Here is a 23,669-nt window from a genome sequence, read left to right as displayed (position 1 = left end):
AAGATATTTGCTTGTGCTCTGGTGATAGATATACTTGTTCGTAAGATAACCAATGTGTATTTTGACAAACTGGTGCGTACCTTATCCACTCTCAGTTACAGTCAAGCTAAATGAGTTAGAACCGAAATGAAATTGTACACAAAAGTAGAAAGCTAGTAAGCTACAACATTAAAATACACCTCAAACCATAGCAATCCTAACTCCTCACTTTGACCATCAGAGCAAGATTTTGAAAAAAATGACCATTTGGAGGTGACTCGGATGAGCCTTTATAAAAATGCAGTAGCTAAAGCATGTTTGAGAAATAGTAGCCGTTGACAGATATAGGTAAGAAACAAAATTCAGGCCAAGTTTTTAACATAAGCATAAGCATGGATAATGTCTGAAATATTAGTCTTATTGGATTATAGATAATCTGATAATAAGAGTGAATTCACAAGCTACTTTGTAATGCTGATAATATGTTACTACACTATGATAGCAAAAGGTTAGTTAACAATTCCTCATTGCATGCTTAGTTCTTTGAGGCCTAAAACTCCTGAGCAGATCAAGAATACTCCATCATTTCATGTACATCCTAAAACTAATTTTGCACAGCAAATGCTGCGTAAAGGAAAAAACATTCCGGAATAGACTCAAATTTCTTTACGCGAGGAAAAAGCCAACTTTAAGACAGCATAATCAAATTAACCATATCTTCTAGAAGAAAAGAACCTGGTATAGCTGTGGTGGTGGCTGATTAGGTAATGGTGGTGGTTGGTTGGGCAATTGTTGCTGTTGTTGACCTGTAAACAAAGAATTTTGCGAATTCCCACCTGGCTGAGAAATTCCAAAGAGGAGGTGAGAAGCTTAAGCTGGGGGGGGGGGGGGCTGTACCGGTCGACGCGGTCCTTGAACTTGGAGAGGTAGCACTCGTGGTCGTCGCCGACCGAGGCGATGCGCTGCTGCGCAGCCAACTTGTCCGCGTTCACCTCCTTGAGCTCCCCCTCCGGCATGGCCAGCACCGCCGTCCGCGCGCGGTCGTAGGTGGGCAGCTTCTCCAGCACAGCTTCATGTACATCTCCACGACATTGGGCACGTCAGTGCGCGGCTTGAAGTTACCGAAGAAGGTGCCCTTCAGGGTCCTCTCATTCAGGAAGTTCATCGGGTGGGTCTTGAATTCAGCGTCCTTGTGTGGCACACCCACCAGCACAGCTACACCCTAGCCCTGTATACAGATCACAGAATTCAAGCTTCCATCTAGAGATAAGAGGCGATGCAAAATGATCATGCTTGAGTGGACGATTGATGTCTTAAGAAGTCATACATCATGAACACATTCAAATGCTTGTATCATAACATTGACGTTGCCAGTGCACTCAACACTGCGGTCAACTCCACCATTTGTCATGTCAGCGAGCACCTGAAGCATCACCATGAAGTTGTATGTCATGATCATCATTAAGCATAATGAATAACTATTTTCCTCGTGTGAAGGAACACACCTGCTGAACTGGCTTGGTGTGATCTTTCGGGTTCACAAATTCCGTGCAGCCAAACTTCCTAGCTGAACATGGAGAAAATAGAAAATCTGAGGAACTTCTCAAAACAACAAAAATAACCCCATGAATAGTAAAATAAGGAGTATTTACCTTCTTCAAATTTGTTGGCGTTCAAGTCAACACCAGTGACCCTTGATGCACCTGCAATCCTTGCATCTTCTGCAGCCTAAATCATACAAATACGACGGGCAAATAGATGCAATTCAGATGCATGTACCGGTTGCAATTGCAGAACAATCAAGGGAGGGATTAGGACACTTACCGCAAGGCCAACAACCCCTAGCCCAAATATCGCCACTGTGGAACCCTTTGGTGGTTTTGCAACATTAATTGACGCGCCAAGACCTAAAAGAAAGAATGGCAGCTCAGCATCACGAGATAAGCTGTAGCCATAATAAGCATACTACAACAGCAATACAAGTCAACTTACCAGTGGAAATACCACAGCTAAGAACACAGACTTTATCGAGGGGAGCCTCAGGGTTGATCTTGGCGACACAACCGACATGCATGACAGTGTACTAACTGAAGGTGGAAGTCCCTACGAAATGGTAAATCGGCTTGCCGCCAATAGAGAAGCGCGACTTGCCATCCCCGATCATCACACCTCTGTCGGTGTTGATCCTGAGCAGATCACACATGTTGCTCTCCGCAGACTTGCAATGTGGGCATTCCTTGCACTCCCCCGTGAACACAGGGAGGACGTGGTCACCAGGGGCAACATCTGTCACGCCCTCTCCAACACTCTCCACTATGTTGTGAGCATAAATAAGTTCAGGGGACGTGCAGCAGATAAATTTGACCAGAAATATCTCTATAAAAGGACTTCATGTCCGAGCACCTCAGATAAATAAAGAGATGGATAGATATAGCAATTCAACTAAAGCAACATGGAACAAACCCCTGATGTATCTTCACTTGTTTGAGAATCCTAGTACCAATCTATGATATTGACTTATGTCTCCATAGTTACTCTATCAAGATTCAACGACAGTGACGCCACTACGATACAGACAACAACAATTATTCAGTAACGGCTTACACATGCAGCACAGTTCTTATGATTGCTTCGCATGTTTTCAGTTCTGTGGTCGACCTATTCTCTGTCCACAAACAATTAGCACAAGCTGAAATCTGGAAATCCTAGAGGAGAACATAAACTGAATGTATTAACATCATGGTAAACATGTATACACAGAGCAGTAGTAGTTGATCAAGGAAGGTGGTTGAGACTTGAGAAACATACTCTCCAGCTTCATGGCCGAAGATCCAAGGGAACATGGGGGTCTGCCCCTCAGCATCACGGTGGCCGGCACCGTGCGGCACGGGGGCAGCCGCGAGTTCGCTGGGCGGGGGCCGAGGGCAGGCCTGAGCGGCGCCGGGAGCTGCGGCTAGCGCGCGGGGGCGGGGGCGAGGGCGGGCGACCGAGTGGCGCCGGCAGCGGCGGCTAGCGCGGGGGGGCGGGACCGGGCGGCGTCGGGAATGGCGGCTAGCGCGCAGGGGCGGCGGCGGCGGCGGGAACGGCGGCGAGCGCACGGGGGTGGGGGCGGCACCGGGAGCGGTTCCAGCCTAGAGAGGGCGGTTCTAGCGTAGACGAGGCCTATGGATCTGGTTTTCTTTACTAAATTGTTTGGTTTTCGGAGGGTTGAAAAAAAAAGTCAGTGATAGGAGAACGTGGGTGGGGGAGACGAGCGAACGAGAGGTCGAACCATCACGACGGCAGATCCCCTTTAATAGTAGAGATAAACATTTCGGTACAGATAAAATATAAATTACTTTTTCCCGTAAAAGGGTTCAGTATGTGCATCTCAGAGATGAATGTGCTCTTCCCTCTGTTCACTAATGTATATAAGTCTCAGGCCAACACTTACTCAAGCACATTGACGAAATGACTCTGGATGATGTCGCACCGTTTGCGAGCTGGGGAGATGGTGTGTGTATTTCTATGCTCTGTCACATCTTATTGACTGAAATTTTATTTTATTGTTAAATGATGCCATTTTTTTCCTATTGCAGTCGGATGAACGTGTGCTATTGCTATGCTCTGTCACCTACACATGAATATGTGTGCAAGCCGATCGAGAACCCCCTGAATGATCTCGTGTGGACGGTAAAATCCTTTATTTTTCTGACTTCAGTTTCACATAATGTTCAAACCGTTCCATGCTTGGAGCTACTTTGATGGCTATGGACTCGTGCTATTTTGGTCGGTACATTTATACTGTAATTTGAGCAGATTTAGTCAATAGTTTTACACCGATATCTGTAGGGCCATATGGGTGTAGTTTCCGTAGGATGTTCAACTAGGACAAATGTTTGTCGTGGTACACTAGCAAAAGAAATCTGCAGTTCATTTTGAAAGCTGCTTTGTAAATTTAATCAGAACGAAATATTTCTGTTCTTTTACAAATCTCAGCGTCTCTTTTTTAATAGATCCCGGACTTGTGCAATAGGTTTCTTCCTTATTTCCAGCCCTTTATAAGGCGAGTAAAAAGCGAAGCTAGATACCCACAAAACTGGCAGCATATAATGAAATGGGTCTTCACAAATAAAACCAGCAGTGCTGGTAGGAGAACAACACACTTGAGTCAAGTACAACATCTGAATCAAATAAATACACAAACCACTTAAAGTCACAAAGCCACACTTAATATTCATTACTTATTTTCTTACAATAAAATAGCGGGCACTCCAATAAAATGTGTTCAAACAAGGACAAATAAAACTGATTCCACAGGAGATAAAGTGGTTGGACAACAATAACCAGGGAAATTGGACTTTATTTGGAAAATAAATCTAAAATCATATGGATGACATGGGGGTGTATACGGAGGCATTGATGTGTATGTAGGTGGCATGCATGTTATGGATGGAGACAAGGACACACATGTAGTTGACATTACAGTATGGGTGTATGGTGGAACACTGTTAATAAGGTAGTGTTGATAAAAGTACTCTCTGGTGTGTGGTGTAACACTTAAGGTAGGCGTGGGAGGAATCGGAGGCTCCAATACCGTCAGATGTGGAGTTCCTTCAACACCGGCGCTGTCATGGTGATGTCGTTGTCGTGGAAGTGCTGGAGCAATGGAAACTTCTGGAGACGTATCTTTGGAGTCGATAAGTATCATCTTGCGGACCATATATACAGCATGGACGTATGGTGGAACACTGTTAACAAGGTAGTGTTTAAGAAGGAATTCGGTGGTAAATGCATGGTTTATGAACGAATGATAAATATGCTGAGTGAAATCACATACCGACTGCTGGACGGAAGGATGTGTTGATGGAGCATGGGTTGATTCATCTGAGGTAGCTGCTCATCTCGGCGCGCTCGTCGAAGGAGGCGAACTCCGGGGGAAGCTTGGGGTCGTAGCTGTTGCGGTGTAGGGGTGAGCCCCACTCGAGCTTTCTCCACCAGCTCCTCTCGCCGTTCACTTTCATTGTCTTTGGCTGGCGTCCTTGTAGGCGTGGGAGACGTCGGAGGCTCCAGCACCCCCGAACATGGAGCTCATTCCACACAGGTGTTGTGATGGTAGCGTCCTTGTTGTGGAAGTGCTCGAGCAGTGGCAGCTCCTGGAGACGTATCCTTTGGAGGCTTGGGAGCTGATAATAAGTATCATCTTTTGTATAAATGCTGATGAAAATTGTCTTGAGGTTGTAGCAGAACAGGATGTCAAGTGTCTTGAGGCATGGCAGAGTTGCTGTATGTGGCACCACATGCTTCAATCTTGGGCAGTCCTCTAAGTGCAGGTGCTTTAGTCTATTGAAGTCAAAAGAATAATACACTGCAGAGAACCAAACTAGCCTTTTGAGATTACAGACATGCATATTGCGTAGTTTTTTCAAGCCTCGAGTTCCATCTAGAACTCCTATCATTTTATGGCACCAACGTAACTCACATTCTTCAAGCTCGTGAAAATTGAACTTTTCAGGAAAACAATCAATAGCAGTGTCACATGACACATTTATTGATTTGGTGACACTTAGAACATATTGTAAACCATCAATTGCCGTTTGTGTCCCCGTGATCTCCATGTGGCGCTCAGTCCTGTGAAGGGGACTTGAAATGGGTGATGCAATTGCAATTTCCTTTGCAAAATATCTGTTATATACATCCACATATGTTGATTGATTCCGCAGAAACTCCTCCAACTTGCTATCTAGCCTGCCTTCTTCATCTTGTAGTTGCCTAGTATATGTAATGCATGGTGCGACTTGAATATAGAATGATTGGAAAAACCGTCCATCTCTAACTGAATTCACAGCATTGTCACGGAAGCTATGAAAGAACCTGGGGTCAGTTACACACACTTGGCTAACTTGATTAGAGTGATTGGCATTTCCTTCTGACCAATGATCCAAGTAAAACACATCCGGGAGGCGCTCCAGCTCATGCCAAGGAAATCGCCTCAGGGAAGGAACATGCACAAGGAGTAATCTCCTAAGCTGGAGATTATTAGGGATGTCGGATGGGAGGTCCATGATAGCTGTACCAGACAAATCTAGCTCCTCCAAAGCACCAAGATTATTGATCTCAGCAGACTCAAGTTTTCTACATCCACGCAAAGACAAGCTCCTTACGTGAGGTGCGCCGATCAACATGAAGGATGTAAGGCTAGGATGCCCTTCCAATTTGATACCCTGGATCCTAGACAATGGTCTTGTGAGTGAAATCAAGTTTTTATTTTCAATGAGCTTTAGTGATTGTAGCTTCTGCATTTCTTCAAAAATCTTCTGCGGGAAGTACTTTATTTGAGTCCTTGTGACCTCAAGGGTGGTTAGGTTGGATAGAAAAGCCATGGATGGAGGCAGTTCCACGAGGTTGGGGCATGTGACAAGAATAAGATCTTCAAGATTTGACATGTCCTTGAAAAAATTGGGAGGAAAAGTAGTTATTTTGGAATTGGACATGTCGAGGTATATCAAATTGCTCTTGCGGTTGGCCATGTCTTGGGTCAGTTGAGAAAACGGAACTCCATTCGTATCAAGAATTTCAAGCTGGTATAGAGTGGACAATGGTGAATATGAACTAATATGTGTTGACGAGTCTATGGCACTTGTTGTGGATGAACTGGAAAGAGTTTTGAGATCATGGCAGCCTCTAACTGAGAGCAACCGAAGGTTCTGTAGACAACCAATGGAAGAATGGAGTGATTTTAGTGGAGTGTAGGAGAGATCAAGAACACGGAGAAAACAAAGTTTGGGCAAGAAATGGTCCAGCTTGGGAAGTATGGCCGACTGATGTGAGCAGCCTCTTAGAATAAGTGCAGTTGCCCCCTTTGTTTCCCCTGGGCTCAACCATTCTCGGCTTACATGACATCCATGGTCACCAGAGAATGAAATCCATTCCTTGTTGTCATCAAAGAGTTCATCATCTGTGATGCCTTCCGCAATGAGGCCATGATATAGAAAGAATTGTGCGCCGGTATTGAAGGCTTCATAAGCTTCAGCAGCAGGAGAAAAAGGTAGCTGCAACAAAGAGTACTTCTGGAACGCTTCAAGGATGACCCTTCCAACTCGATGCATATGGGAACACTTGCTGCTGATGGTGCTGGTTTCTTCTTCTTTTATGAAGCACATACCAGGCAAGATGCCTTGGGCGGCCCATTGGTGGATGAGCTCGTCTGAAGTGATAGCTGTCGCTGCCACTACTGAATGCTTTGCAAAGATCGCCATAGCATAGTGGAAGCATTTCAAGGCTATGTGATGCCAATACTCCTTGCTTTCTTGACGGGTCATGTTGAGTATGTGCTCCGCCGATTGATGCATTGCAGAGAGTGTAAGCACCGCAACATATTCATCTTTGTCAATGGATACTAATTGGTCACGTTCTAACTTGCTCTTCTTGTAGGCTTCATGAGAAGTTGCCGAGATGCACCATAAAGAATCTGTCCACTCGGGCGGAGGAAGCCCGCAATCCCGTGTAAGACTTCCAGGCTCAAATGACCACTGGAGGTTCTCAGCCACTAGAAAATACTTGTTGGTTGACAACATATTGCCAATTTGATGAACTATAGGATACCGCACATGAATAGCCAAATCTTTAGAGATAACACCATCATCGCACCCATAGGCATAGTACTGTAGCTGGTCATGCTTTTCTTTGAGCCTGTTGTATGCTTGGTCAAGCAGGCCAAGCTCCTTTGCTGCAGCGACGGCCAGTTGGTACTTGGTGCTCATGAAGCCTGTTCCTTGGTCTTCCTCTGTCGTTGCCGTGGGCTTAAGATCCACCCTTATCACGTGTTTGAATTCTCCTTCGAACATCTTAAGGTTTTCCTCCACGACCAGGCATATGGCTCGAGTGAATGAAGCCATGGGCCCTACCCCAACATTCCAAACTACATAATGACGGTACAAAGGCCAACTGAGCATAAGGAGCTCATGCAGTTCAAGGACCAACTGCATATATGCGCGCGTTTGACGGTATCCATTAAACCTGGTCACATAAGCAAATGAGTTATTAACATTATACGTAGCATTATACGTAACAAAAACGCTCAACAACTAGTTGGCTGGCCAACATCCATCTGCCAAGTGGTCCACAACAACTGGCCTGCATGAAAACTCGAGCAGCTTGATTACTTTAAACAAATATCTCATATCGAACTTATAAACTACGAGTACTTCTGTTCCTAAATATAAGATCTTTTAAAGATTTCATTAGGGGACTACATAAGAATGTACATATACACATTTTAGACATACTATAGGGTATAGATTCATTCACTTTTATCCTTATATAGCCTTGTAGTGAAATCTTTAAAACGACATATATTTAGGAACAGAGGGAGTACTATCTATACGCATGCATTTTATACTCCATTTGTTCCAAGATATAAGACATTTTAGAGATTTCACTAGAAGATTACATACGGAGCAAAATGAATGAATCTATGCTCTAAAGATCACCGCTTCGGTACACCCCCCTTACAAACCATATAAAGCATAATATGGACCTTTTACATCAACTTCGTATGTATGCGTATGTATGATGGATCCTCCTACGTATACGCCTTTCTCTTGTCTTCTATTAAATTTCAAAATTCAAAAATAATGCATCCACCAAGTTTCGGACGGTAGTTACCAATAGGGCACCACAGCACATGTGACAAATTCTAGTATGATATTTTCCTTATATAAAATAATGCAGTGGTTTTCCTATATTCATTTAAATTTTGCCTAACAGTTTTTTTTCTTTCGTTTTTTTCACCCTATTTTCATTTAAAAAAATCGTGATTTTAAAACATCTTGAACTTTTCTTAAATTCACGAGCAAACAAAATCCATGAACTTTTCTTCAAATTCTTGGAAAAAATTATTCTGAATGCACGTATTTTTTATTATTCATGCATTTTTTCCAAATTTTCTGATTGTCTAAAACTCACATGAACTTGTTCTCAAATCTATTAATTTTTTAGTATGTGATTTGTTTTATATTCGATGAACATTTTTGAATATCAATTAACTTATTATAAATTTTGTTCTATTTTTTCTGCTTTTTATTAATTCATTTTCTCCTTTTTAATCTTTATTATTCTTTTGAAACTTATTCGATAAATTGAAAATTAGTTAAGAGTACCAAAATAATAGTTTAAATAATAATTAATCAATTTTTCATATAACAGTTCATCAATTTTATAAATTCATTAGCTTTCAAGAAAAGTTCGCCTATTTGAGAAATAGTTCACGAATTTAGAAAAAAAATCATCAATTTTGTGGAAAAAAAATCACCTATTTTGAAGATAATTGAAGAAATTGAAAAAAAAAAAATTTGAAAAATAATGTTATGAGTTTTAAAAAGCTAAAGCATTTAGAAAACAAAAGGAAACCAAAAAAAGAAAAGTAACAAATAAAGAGAAAATGAAAACCAGAGAGGTAATAGTGCGTTTTCGGAGTTGTTTATTAGAATAAAAAAACATTTGTAGCATGTGAGGTTGTTTTGCCTAGTTGGTCATTGCGGTTGTGCTAACTTCGAATTGTGTGCGGTTCGAATCCTGCTACACACACATTCTTGTTAGACGGTTAAAAAATAAAGAAAATATCAATGGGCCGGCCCAGCAGGGAAGGGTGTGCGCATACGAAATAAAATAAAAAAATAAAATAAAACTACAACGTATACATGAATATGACCATCGTGTCCTTTCTTATGAAGAGGCATCGGTTAATCTGGATCGTACTTGTGTTTAGGGGGTGGACCGGAGCAGAAATGATGTCTATATACATCCGTACGTGCTATCTCACTGGAACATCTAAAAGAACTTATATTTAGAAACGGATGGAATATATGACCAACGGACCCAGAAGCAATTCGTTCCGTTAATATGTTATAAACATATATACAAAATACATGAGCACGATCGGGTGCCTTCCTTCACATATGAGGATTTTTTTTGGCAAAGAAAGCATAAGTTCTTAATGTATTCCTTAGGAAAGAATGTATGTGACACACAAAGCAATGGTAAGGCCAACATCGGAAAAAAGAATACACATAAGCTACGAAGCAATATGGTCATTAAGAACCACTTCTAGAACACAAAGATACCGAGTAGTGTTTGTTCTGTACTTGTGCTCACCCTAAACTATCTAAACTACCTTATAACCTTATAAAAGCACTAGTTAGATGCAATCCAAATCATTCCAACCCTTCAATCAACGTCATCCAATGGTATATGTTAGCTTCGTGTTTAACGGCACAACAAGTCCTAAGAGCATCTCCAATGCGAAACACGAAAATGCCCGAAATGTCTGGACCGGGCCGTCCGCACACTTTTGGTCATTCAAGGCGAAACGTCGAATCGGTTCGGACCGGAACCAACGTCTGAAATCCCACAAACTGACCCCAAATCGCAGTAGCTCTCGGGAAGTCTGGACATATGTCACGTTGGACTTCGACACCCCGATGTCACCCCAAAACCATTTCCGGTCGCTCTAGACCCCTCCACGCATTTACACCGGCCTCCCACCTACCCGCAAGTGACACCGCCCGAGAAGCCTACTCCAACTTTAAATCCATCTAGCCTACTTCGCAAATCCTACGTACCCTCACCCACTCCCCCCACCCTCTCCCAACACCACCGCACACCACACCTCCATCCTTCTCAGTGATGGGCAAGAAGATGAACAAGGAGGAGAAGGAGCGCAACCGGGTGTGGTGGCCGCTCGAAGGGTACAGATCTGACCAGCCTCGGCCACACCAAGACTTCGGATCCTTTTCATGCTGCCACCCATGGTCGCCGAGCATGTCGTCGTCCATGGATCCGTCTGCCATGAAGGAGGAGCCGATCTACTAGGATGTCGAGAAGGCGAAGCCACCCCTGCTCACTACAGCGGCGGCGATGGACGACGAGCTCGCACAACCGATGAAGATGGACTTGCGTTCGTCGTTGATCGACTGGGGTCCGGTACTGCAATCCCCTCCGTGCAACCGCGGCGTCCAAACCGGACACCGCTTCAAGTAGGAGCCACGATCCTCGCCGCGTCTACAGTCGTGGCCGTGGTGCCCGATAGCCGTCAAGGACTCTTCATCCCCATCGTCCAAGCCGCAAGCAGCGCATCATCCTAGTCATCATCCAAATGCGATGCTGAGGCGCGTCACGAGGAGCGGCGCCGGTGCACCGCTCGGCGTCGTTCGCCAAAACCCAGGTGACGCCACCCTGGATCCTCCGAGACCCATCGCTCACTACTTGGTCTAGTATACCTTACTTTAGGTTTGGTTTAAGTTGAATTTATATTAAATTTCATTGGTTTGCATTTTGTAATATAATCTTGAAGTATCACTGCTTCAAATTTGTAGTGCCGTCCCACGCTGCGGCAATTAACATAGATCCAGACGGATTCAGTTTACCTCTTCATCAACGTAACCGACACCTATGACCTGGGATGGTTGTGTTGCTCCGTCAGCAAAGCAGACTCCGTCCCTCCAACTCCCAGGTTTTTAATTCCTCCAACTGTATAACACAAGCATGGCAGCATTTATGGTCCTGTATGCTAATAGATTTCTTTGTGAAATTATGCTGACAGAGAAATCGTAGCACACACCGACAAATAAAATAATCTTGAAGCTTCAGTCTCTCTCCTTCCCCGCCGGGTGGATTATAACTATTGATTACAATCTTGCATATGCATTTCACGCAGTTATTTATGCCGATTTGGATGTGCAAATAGTTTGTTCAGCGATTTGGCGTGTAAATTCAGCGATTAAATTCGATACGAACTTTTTTTACAAACTAATATGCTAATAGATTACATTCGACTAAATTCAGCGATTTGGAGCGTTCATTTCAGCCCCTGACTACTCTCTTTTTTCTTGTGGAGTGATCACCTTTTACTTTTAATACAGAAACATACTCATAAGTTTTTTTTACAAGGAGTTGGTCTCCAAGACTATCGAAGTGTCATGGAACTTGTTCCATAAGAGCCTTTTTTATATAACTTGTTCCATAAGAATCTTGCTCAAGTAAGGATAAATAAATAATAAATAAACAGAAAGATGGGAGCTGGTAGGCATACATGTCCCTTATATAGAGCAATTTCTAAGTTTCCAACCTTGTGCTGATATGACCATACTTTTGATATCCTTCAATTAATTATCAAAGTGGTAAATAAAAATGTACTAAATCCAATTTTCATACATGCTCGTAGTGATATATCAGTCTTGCTCTCAGTTTTTTATATACAAATTAGCTGGGACTTCTAGATGTTTGGTTAATAGGATTACCTGATATTTCTTTTGAGCCAGAACCCTATCTTGCATGATACTTTACACAAGATATATAGTGTTAGGGAACAACACAATGCATTGAGCAGACAAGTTGTATATGAAAAATATCTCTGGTTTATCGGACAAGATATATAATGGGTGTCACAAAATTATTAATAGCTTTGTGAAACTTCGCTAAGAATATAAGTTAGTTATTTTTTGCTCGTCAACAATGATGTTATTTTCTTTCCTTTTTAGATATGCCAAAAATATTCTGATACAGGAAACATCATATATAGTGCAAGTTACATATTATGATTGTCTTATTATAGAGTTACAAGCCAGCTTAAAAAGTTCTGATATGTATCTCATTTCTTATTGTCGTTCTGAATACTTATTACTATAGTGTAAGGTATTCAATTTATGATCTTGCCTTCATAACAAACTTGGTCTATATTTTGTCAGTGGGTTGATGTTGACCCGGCCTGCCCCGTCCACAATGAAGGTGAAGGAGCTAAAAAGTCTGCCTCCTTCCTGGTGGAAGGCCACCGGAAGCTAAGGAAGATCGTATTTCAGATCAATCTCCAGCTGACGCAGCCCATGCACCGGGGGGGGGGGGGGGGGGGGGGGGGCAACTGGCGGTGCAGATTACCGTCAATACCCTCGGTAGGGTGCCTTGTGTCGCTGGAAGTCACAGATTAGAGGTTGCATAGGGAATTTACCCAGGTACGGACCTCTATGGTGGAGTAATACTCTACGTCCCAATTGCTATTGTTTATTGATGGTGGTATACCTCGTGTGAGATTCTTCGACGAAATTTTGCTATTGTTTATTGATGGTGGTATACCTCGTGTGAGATTCTTCGACGAAATTGTTTGCGATGTACATCATAACACATGCGGTGTAACATAAAAAAAGCGTGTGTGATGTCGTAACATCATACATATTTTGAAAACATAACTGTGTGTAAGATGTCGCACAAACAGCTTTTACAAAAGTTATGTGTGTGATATTGCCTATTATTGCACACGGTTCAAAAAATGTAAACGTATGTGATTCTTTACACACGATTTTCATAAATCATATGTGTGTGATGTATTCTATCAATGCACGCGGTTATTATAATGCAACCGTGTGTGTTGTCATGCATATGTTTTTTTCATAAAAAGTGTGTGTGAGTGTGATATAACATATCATTACGCATGGTGTTCAAAACACAAACATGTGTGATGCCATGCACACATTTTATGCATACACTGTTTGTCTTTGCACACACTTTCATAAATAGAACCATGTGTGATGTCTGAAATAAGTATTTTTCAAAGAACAGTAGTTTTTGCAATATATTTGAAGGCGAACTAACATTTTCTTTCATCATTTGACTTTGAATTTTTTTTCACTTAACATGCACCATAGAATCCTTCATGTTAAAATTTGGCACTTTTCAGAGCTCATTTGCTATATTTAAGTCATTAACTGCATTTTCAGTCATTTGATGGATATAATTCAAATTTGAACTATGAGTGCATGAAACAATACACTTTAAAAGTCATATTTATGGTATTGAGTATATTTGTATGCCTAATACAAGAAATGAATATAAATTTATATGACATATTTGGCAAGAATCAACCGCGAATATAGAGTTTATTGGTATTTAAATTATAAAAATTGTGAATGAAATCTGAAAAATATGAAACTTGGCATAGTGTCATGATATGACCTTACTATGATGTGGTAAAATGTTAGAAGGTTTCACATTTGTTTGCTGGACATCCTTTAGAAGTCAGACAACCACCAAAGCATGATCATGATTTCGAGAGTAAATGCACCAATTTGGTACTGAACTTATATTTTCCATTGCCATTTGACCTTTATTTTTTCTATAGTTAAGATACACCAAAGAATTCTCCATATTAAAATTTGGCACTTTTCAGAGCTCATTTGGTATATTTGAGTCATTAACTGCATTTCTAGTCATTTAGTGGATACATTCAAATTTGAATTACGAGTATGGAAAATAGAATACAAAAATGATTCAAAAAATCATATTTAGGGCAGTGAGTATATGTGTATGCCGCATACAAGAAATAAATATATAATTCAAATATCTATGTGGCAAGAATCAACCACGAACATTAAGTTTACTCGTATTTTAATTCTAGAAAATATAAATGATATCTAATAAATACGAAACTTGGGATAGTATCAAGATATGACCTCAGTATAGAGTATTAAAATTTTGAGAAGGTTTTCATATTTTTTTGCTGGTGTAAGGACAAAAATCAAATGACAAGAAAGCACACATGTGTGTACTGAATTTTCATTGGTGAAGAGATTGAAGCCCTATATCGATGACATGGCATGAATCCATCCGTCCACAATCCACACCCACGACAAATATCTGGGCTTATCTCTCATCACGTACTCTACCACATCAACATATATATCTAGCTAGCATAAATCCAACCTTCTGGGATGGACGATGCTTGTTCCACGCTCCGACTAGAAGTAGGACACGTCGGGACGGGGAGAGCTCGGTGTCGGGCGGTCGTGCGTGATGTGGGTGCCCTGGATGCCATGAGGATCGTCGTCAGGCGTAGACGCGAGCACGGGCACGAAGCGCCCCGCCAGCTACAGGATCTCTATGAAGTGGCACAACTACTTCAACACGTTTTGCATCCTCGAAGGCAGCGTCATGGAGGCGCAGTTCATGGCCATGTAAGCTAGCTTTCCGTGTGTCTCTTTTCAAGAATCCATCCACCAAGCTGGTTGTTAGGTAGCTTTTCAGATAGTACTAATCAAATCTTATTTTTGTATGTCTAAGTATGATGCCCTAGTCATCTAATCGATTCTTGATTCTTCTCATCCATCAAGATTCCTCAAAACATCAAACTAATCACAAAATCTCTATTGTGAAGTCCTGAACTTTCTCTTGCAATACTTTTTCAAAAAAATAATATATGCATACTAGTGTAAGGACTAATTTCAAGTAGAATACTTGAGTATGTAATATAAAAATTCATAAAAAATAGAAATGAATTCAGAAAATCAAAACAATTGCATGGTAACAATTTAGTGCGTGAGGTACGCTACAAATTTCAACTCATTTGAACGTATGTGTAGCTGTCCGAAAAAGACAAATTTTGTATGAATGATACATGAATAGTAAAATAGTAAACTTTTTTATACACCCCAAATTTTCCTTTTTTGCCGAGGGATACTCAGATATCCAAATGATCTGAAATTTGAAGCGCACCTCACACCCAAAATTCACTACCATGCAAAAAAAAAGTTGGAATTTTTGATTTTTTTTCTAGTATTTATTTTGAATTATTCATGCATAGATGGTGCAGATGAGCCTAGACACCGAATCGTTGTTCTATGTAATAATGTACTTTTTTTACCTTGCCACCCTTTTCCCATAGTTTGTCAAGATGAGATACAATAAGAAATCTAAGATGGTTTGACAGTTGATGTCATCGATGAACAAGAGACTGATGAAACTTTACAACGTAATTAGGTGCGACTGCTAGTTGTATGTGTTAGCTGTGGTGTGATGTGAGATAGTACGTATGTACTTTTGTATGTTGTATGGCAAAGCTTGAAAGAAAATCATATAGAGGATTTTAAATGTGCATTTTTGTGTTATGTTTGTTTGTGAAAAGGTGATCATAGAAAATTAATTACTGTCTAGCTAATTTAAGATTAATTAACACGACGTTAAGATGGCACATTACACACAATTTTGGATGCAATTTTGTGTGATGGCATATACATCACACACAATTTTTTATTTTTAAATGTGTGCAACGACTTGCACATTACAAGTGATGCTAGTCCCAATTGCACCATGCTTTTGTGTTGAATTGTGTGGAATGTACCCCTCAATCACAAACAATTTTGGTGGCGTGCGCGATGGACCCTCTTTATCGCATACATTGGCAAGGTGACGGTTTCTTATTGCGTCACTGAAAGGGTTTAAAAACCGTTTGCTTAGGACGGCGTTGCACCAGTGGAGGGAGTAGATGGGAACGAGAGCCCCTAGCCTCCCCTTATATACCCGTAGAGGCTAGGTTTTTAAAAACAGAGATGGGATCTAGGCCACCATTAATTATCAACTTGGGGATCAAGGTGATCCAGGGGATCCTATACTTTCCTGCGTTCTCCCTCCTGATTTTAGGTGGGTAGTCGGACTAGTGGGCACTCTGGCAGGCTTGTTGTGAAGCTCCTTGTTGGTGTGCCACCCCCGGTATATTACACCACCAGCGTCCTAGATGATGCTTCGGGTTCCCATGGGCTCCAACCTGAACGGTGTTTTTCTTCCTCTTCCGAGTCATTGATCGCATGATGGGCTTTGGTTACCTGTGACTCAAACTCATCAATGAGCTTGTGAGCCCCCTCCTCAGTGATGTTAGAACGAAGATGGTCTAGTTTGTCTTGAGTGCTGGGAAGTAGTTGTGACCCCTTCTTGGAACAACTTGAGCCTCTGCAATCACCTCAAGTCGTTACTCGAGCCGGTATCGAGTGGTTGATTGTGCCTTTATTTTGGGTCGTAGCATCTTGATTCAGTGGAGCCAGAGGATCAGCTTGCTGCCCATCGGCTACCACCAAGAAGTATCCTTCAGCGGATCACAACGCGTAGGATACGGTGATAGAGTGGGCCTCAAATCCCAGATCTAGAAATCCCTCTAGGCGGTATGAATCATCGGAAGTTGTGGGGTGAGTTCACCCAACGATACACGATTTAGGAACCTCGTCCAGCTAGGGTGTTGCCGGAAACCCATGGCAGTGCATTAGAGTTGAAACCTAGTTGGAAGTAGTTTGCATCCACCCAAATGGTGTACTCTGCGTAAGATGAGGTGGATGTGTAGCCCTTGACCGATGTAGCCTAAGTACTCCATCTCGTCGCAGGGAATTGAAGTGGACGATGTCGAGCTGCAATCTGACGATGCGGGCTCCCCACTGTAAATGCTAGCTATCAAGTGTAATTATGTTTATGTCTAGAAATGGTACAATAGTTGTATGCTATTTTTTTGGTTGTATGGATATGCTTGGGCTACCAGCGATGACTCGACATGATTTTACCTAGCCCCCCCCCCCCCCCCCCCCGATAGGGTAATAGCCCTACTCCTACTTGAATTGGTTTATCTCTCTCGATAAAATACAACATTGGTTACAATGTGAGAAACCGATGAGTTAGGGTGCAACTCAACGACTACGATGGACGAACTAGATGTATGCTCTAGATCACCAGGGCTTCTATCTCTCGATTGTTGATTGTGTAGACCTCGGTCCTCTGGTGGGGACTTGATCTCTTTTATATACCCGCGGTGTGGTTGTGGCCTCCTCTCCTTCGAGTAGGTGTCTTCTCCGTGTATCAGTAGGATTTCATACCGTGTACGAGTGGGATTCGTGGTGGTATCTTACCCAGTAACCTGCAAGGTTTTATTTTGGGAACTGGGAGCGTATGCCAACTAGTAGGTCAGTGATTTCGTGTGGGTACACAGATACCTTTGCCCATACAGACTGTACATAGTTTATACACAATATAAAATATTGTAGTACGACTACCCATGGTCATTAGTTGTGTTTCCAATCTAAGCACCAAAGTCATGCCAAGATTTTGTAAACCCTAATAATGTTTCCGTGATTCAGACGACTGGAATGGCTCAAAGGCATGCACATGGGTTTTTGACCATATAAGTACAAATTTGCTCTTGTTTTGAAGGTCTTGTCGTAAAGAATATATTCGTTGAAACGGATTGTCATTCGTATACAGAGTTTAAAAGTCATGACGTTTCAAATATAGAAAAAATGTAAATGCTAATGTATAAGCACCGATATCCAGTCCAGAGCTCATGAGAAAATTATGCTTCAATCAAGCAGATGCTGCCCAAACTTAAATCATCCAGCCTTCCTGCACAGCAACCTGCGGCCAATCCGGCTTCCGACCAAAAGCATATGTCGGATATCGATCCGACGCCTATGCATGCAATATGTATCTATATTCTTCATAGACCTCGAAAGGACATGCATTCCAAATTAACCTATTATGTCAACCTTACTCAGCTTAAGTTGTTCACCCGCATGTTAGTTCATATCTATTTCAAACTATTTCTGTCAACTTTGCAGGTGACATCTAAGTTTATTGACAGCAGCGGCCAAGCAACCTCGAAGATAGGATTTCAGCCCCTGCTTCTATGTTAGAGGACTAGATGTGTTTGGGGATAGGGTATCATGTCGGATATGTGTTTGCATTGGTAGATGACTAAATGAATGTGTTATGATTCTTAAGTAAAATAATCACTTTAAGGTTGTTGTAAAAAAAATTACATAGATAACCAATAAAAATGCACTTTCTAAAAGTAATGAATGTAGATTAAGAAGTTAGAAATCATACCAAAATTCTATATCTCTCAGATCATCACGCCATTTATCCCGCACATGATCAGGCCATTTTTTCCATGAAGATGATGCCATGACTTATGTTCAGTAGTGCGCCAAACTTGCTAGTACGCACAAGTTGATCTGCAAGAAAAAGATGATGTGAATCAGTTATTCATAAGGAATCACATTATCACTAGCATATCCAGCAAAACAAAAAATTCTATGTAATGTGCGTAAAGTGAATAGCACTCCTACTTGTAGAAAATCGAGACTTACTAAACAAAGAACCTTGGCAAGATAAGAAGGTACGGTTTGGTCCAAGACATACTCCCTTCATCCAAAAATAACTATTTCTAGCCTAGTGCAACTTTATACTAGAGTTAGCACAAAGTTGAGACACTTATTTTGAAACGGAGGGTGTACTAATTAAAGTAAGGACTGGAACAGAGAGTGATTGCAGCCCTACTTCTTGAGCAATGAGCATTGAGCAGTACGTTGTACTTGGACGGTGGTAGCTGCCATTTAAGGAGGTGGAATGAATAAGGACAAGGATGCCCTCCATGGTTGTTTCTCGAGCAGAGCTTCAAGGAAGGAAGATTCCAAATCTGTGGTGGTAAAATGGACAAGCGAAGATACAAGTGGAGTAGCCTTTGATTTATCTGGGTGAGGAGTCGTTGACTTGGAGCAGAGGAGGATGGAGAAAGAGTTCTATTTGGAGCACGGATATCCGTTGCCGGTGTCGATTTTTCTGTTAAATTCATTTTTACATGTGCATAAGTTTTGCTTGTCGTCTACATTTATTAACATCACTTTTAGGGGATTTCTTCAGATGTCAGGCTGTGAGAACCTCTTCAGTTTTGTCTACAGAACAAGATCAGGCACAAACAGATTGACATTAGGACATGTACGAAATCTTTGCTCTGGCCCAAATGAAACAAAAATGTTTACGTATTATTATATTTAAAATTATTATCTTAAAATACATGGAATTTTCCTAGTATAGGGATTTTTTTAATAGAAAAACAAACATCTAAATTTATCTCAAGCAACACTGAAGACATTGAGATTGTAGGCGGTCGAAATCAGTAGAAATTAAATTAAACACATATTACCTCTCAGATCTTGCCTTCTAGATCACGAAGAAAAACAATCAGCAAGGCTTAAAATGAAGGGTGCAAAACAAATATTGATTCTCTTAAATTTTGCTTGACTATTGCACACTAATTTCCTTGTACAGTCCTGAGAAAACAAAAGCAATTGACATCATTAGGTGTTATACCACCAAGAAATAAATAAGAAAGAGACAAAAAACTGATGGTCGAATTGGACACTGTACGTCTGGAATAAGAATGTCAAGTGATAATTTCCTTTTTTGGCCGGTAGAATGTCAAGAGATGATTGATCTGATCAACCAGATTTACTTGAAAAAACTCAATACTGGGAAAGAAGTCTACAATCTCTTTGGTGTTTTTGTTGGAGCTGATACCTAGAAAAGCAAGCAAATTAAACGTGAAGAAACAACAAATGGGGAAGACAATTTCTTTTTATTGATCAGTGCAAAAATGAAATTAAGTCTAGATAGGACAAGAACACAATAGAAAACACGAAAAGCCAGTAATTTTTTTACACATTTCATAATTGGAAGCTAGATAAAAAATAATAGTTGCAGATCTGAAATAACAGCAGTAACAAGAAACAAAGTTGATTTGTTAAAATATTGATTACTTTCTAGAAATAGGGATTGTACTCTAGATGTGCAATATCTATGGTGAATGGAACAGGCAATAAAATGTTCTAGTTTTCTGTATTGATAACCTGAAACGAGGACTAGTTTGGATGTGTGAAAGAACAACGACCAACAGGGAAAGAACCAATGGATTTTGTGTATTATTTTTGAATTGATGAATACAAGCGCGCATATATTTTATTTAATTTTTATTTAACACTACAAACAAACAGTGTATTTTTTTGTATATGTGAAAGAACAAGAATCAACACAGGGAAAAAAGGCCAGTTCTTCGTGTTGACTGGCTAGAAAAAGGATTAATCATAAACTAGAAATGAAAGCTTAAAAATGAGTGAAAACACAAATGAGATTTAAAATTAGAGTAATGTCTCTAGCTAGTACAGAAATGAAAGAATTTTGATGAACAATATCGACATTTTTAGTTGCAGAAAAGAAAAATGTCCGGGAAGAACAGGGTGGAGGGTTTCAGCGAATGCACTATTATCGTTGATATGTACATAAACTGAGGAACTGAATCACAAAATGGAGCAAATAGTAAATTTGTGAAAAGATAACTGTCAACAACGGAACAAATCATGAACGATTGTAAGCATCAACTTGACATTGGCAGCTATTACGTCAACAATGAATGGACTATATACATATACATTGTAACATAACCATGTCCGAAATTTTAATATAGGAAATTGTACCAGCTAAGAGTTGTAGAAGTAATACTGATTCATTAACCATCAACGTGTGTTTTACCTATCAGCGGCTAACAAACCTGAATTGGGAATAAGTTTGTATAATATAATGTCATGTTGATCTTTAGACCTCTAAGAAATATATATTCAGAAATACTTAAACTAAGGGCTCCCAAATATTTATTAATTGTCCACGTTTCTTCTTAAAATCTAAACACTAGCTTCCATGTACTGTCCTGAGAAAACACAAGCAAATTGACCCTACTTTTATATAGCCCAGAAGTGAGTGCAAAATAACAAAGGAGAATATATAAAGTACCTCGTGGTTGAATTAGGCACTGTAATATGGATATCAAGAAATGGTCTGATCAACCAGATTTACTTCAAATATCTCAGTAGTAGGACAATCCAAACAATCTTGGGGGTGTTTCGGGTGGAGCTGATAACTAGAAAACCAAGCAATGAGAAAAGTGGAAAAATAACAGAGGGCTGAAAGCAGTTTTTTTCAGTATTTATTCATATAAAAGAGAATGAGCTCTGGACACGAGAATAGAACAATAGTAATGATGGAAAGCCAATTATTTTTGTTTTTGTGTTTTTTTATTTATTGAAATATAGAGCTAGATAAAAGGAGTAGCTGTAGATCTGAAAAAAATGGTGAAGGGAAACACAATGATATTTTTCAGTGTTGATCACTAGGAAAGGGATTGTAGTGTAGATGTGGAAGAGCAATGGCAAAGTGGAGCATGCAATCAACTCTTTTTGTATTGATCACTATATAAAAAAGAATATTTTGTATATGTGAAAGGACACCAATCAAAAGGGAAACCACGAATAGATTTTTTGTTTTCTCTTGTAATATTGACTAGAAAAAGGGATTAAAAGTGAAACATGCACTTTTTTTTTGTGTTGATCACTAGAAACAAAGCTATTGTGTATATGACTAGAAAAAATATCAATCCTAGACTGGATGTGGAATCACAAAAGCGAGTGAAAGCACCAACAAGAGTTGAAATTGAAATGACACTTCTAGCTATTAGAAGACGAAGGAATTAGAACATGGTCGAATGTTTTGGTGGCAGTTGAAACAAATGGCTAGGACAGGGGAGGGCGAGGAGTCTCAACGCATGAACTCGTCACTTATATATACACAAAACTTAAATATCAACCGGAGGAAGAATGTGATGCTTGGTTACAGCAGCAAGCAAAGAATAAAGTCTCTGACAGATAAAGAGTTAAAGGAAGGAAATAAATCATGAATGACCAAAGAATAAAGGGGATAACCTGCCATGTGCACCAAGGCCAAAGGGACGTTACTTAAAGTCGAAGTTGCATAATGTTTTAAGGTGTAGCCTTCAGGATCAATTCAGCTCCATGATTCATGCTTCTAGATCCCCACGGTCCTGCCACTATGTACTCGCGGTGGATTATCGCACTTTTATCTGGTACGTCAAATAGATAGGACTTAGATATTTTGGTGTGTGGCTGGTGTGTTCCAGAACATATACATGAGGCAATAATAACATAACTTCAAGTGATTTCTGCTTTACCTGCAAGTTTTAAGTAAAAACGGGAAAGGAAATCAGGAGGAGATGAAATAGACTTAAACCTGTGATCTGTCTGTTGATTCTAACATCCATATTTCACAGATGCATAGCACATCAGACAAAGCAAAGCAAAAGAGAAAGGGCAGGCCAGCCACAAGCTTTGTAAGACGAAATAAGTTGGTCATTATGGCCGTGTCTCTTATAATCATATAAAGGAAGGTGCTTTGGTGAACCAAAAGCACCGGCCAGCATCGTCTGTCCTATGGCGCTATGGAAGTGCACCGCACACATCTGACGGTGTCCATGCCTAGGGCTTGAAATTAATAGATAGTTGAACTGGGTTTCACGTAGAATTTGTGCACGCTATTTCCTATGTATATATCTATACCTAATAATAAAACGGTTATTGCTTCCGTCGAAAACCCACCATGTTATTTTTATAAAAAAGCCCCTGTAATTTTTGTTATTCAACCCGCGCTCCATCATTTATCTGCAACGCAAAAGGAAAAAACGATTCGCTGCAAAAATTATACCCGTACGCATCGCCTCCTCCCGTCGACCCTGGGCCACCCTGACCTGTGTCCAGGTCGCCGCCACACCACTCGCCGCCGCGTCCGACCTCAACCGCCATCGCTGCCGATCTCAACCCACCCGCCTCCGCGGATGTACCTCTCCCCGCTCATTGCCCCCGTTGCGGCGCTCGAGCGCATCGCGTCGACCCTGGTCCACCCTGGCCTGTGCCCAGGCCGCTGCCACACCAATCGCCGCCGCGGCCGACCTCAACCACCACTGTTGTTGATCTCAACCCACCTGCCTCCGCGGTCGTATCTCTGCCCGCTTGCTGCCCCCGTTTCGGCGCTCGAGCACAGCTTCTGGATCAAATCAACGCGACAGCTACAACGACTTGGGATGATGCGTCTGCTCGATGCAGAACGGCGGCGGCGCGCGGATAAGGCGCGGCGGAGCGAAGTACTTGCAGGTGGAGGCGGGCCTCCATGCCTCACACGGGGAACTCCGAGGTTATGGCGCGGCAACGACTACTCCTTATGGCCAGATAGAG

The 23,669-nt window shown here is 41.2% G+C and overlaps 1 protein-coding gene and 1 pseudogene across 1 annotated transcript; both read right to left on the bottom strand.

Moving 5' to 3' along the window:
- Positions 1-967: 967 nt before the first annotated feature.
- LOC123395057 lies at positions 968-4,681 on the bottom strand (annotated as a pseudogene).
- A 130-nt stretch (positions 4,682-4,811) lies between these two features.
- Positions 4,812-7,856, bottom strand: LOC123404030. Its single transcript, XM_045097942.1, has one exon. The coding sequence runs from the start codon at positions 7,854-7,856 to the stop codon at positions 4,842-4,844; it is 3,015 nt and encodes a 1,004-aa protein (XP_044953877.1). The 3' UTR covers positions 4,812-4,841.
- Positions 7,857-23,669: the final 15,813 nt, after the last annotated feature.

This window comes from Hordeum vulgare, chromosome 1H, assembly GCF_904849725.1.
Source record: "Hordeum vulgare subsp. vulgare chromosome 1H, MorexV3_pseudomolecules_assembly, whole genome shotgun sequence".
In the NCBI taxonomy this organism is placed as follows: Eukaryota; Viridiplantae; Streptophyta; class Magnoliopsida; order Poales; family Poaceae; genus Hordeum; species Hordeum vulgare.
The sequence above is the reverse complement of the archived record's forward strand: the minus strand, read 5'-3'. Positions and strand labels throughout refer to the sequence as shown.

Coding starts and splice junctions, on each gene's coding strand:
- LOC123404030 (XM_045097942.1), bottom strand. CDS start 7,856: ATGGCTTCATTCACTCGAGCCATATGCCTGGTCGTGGAGGAAAACCTT.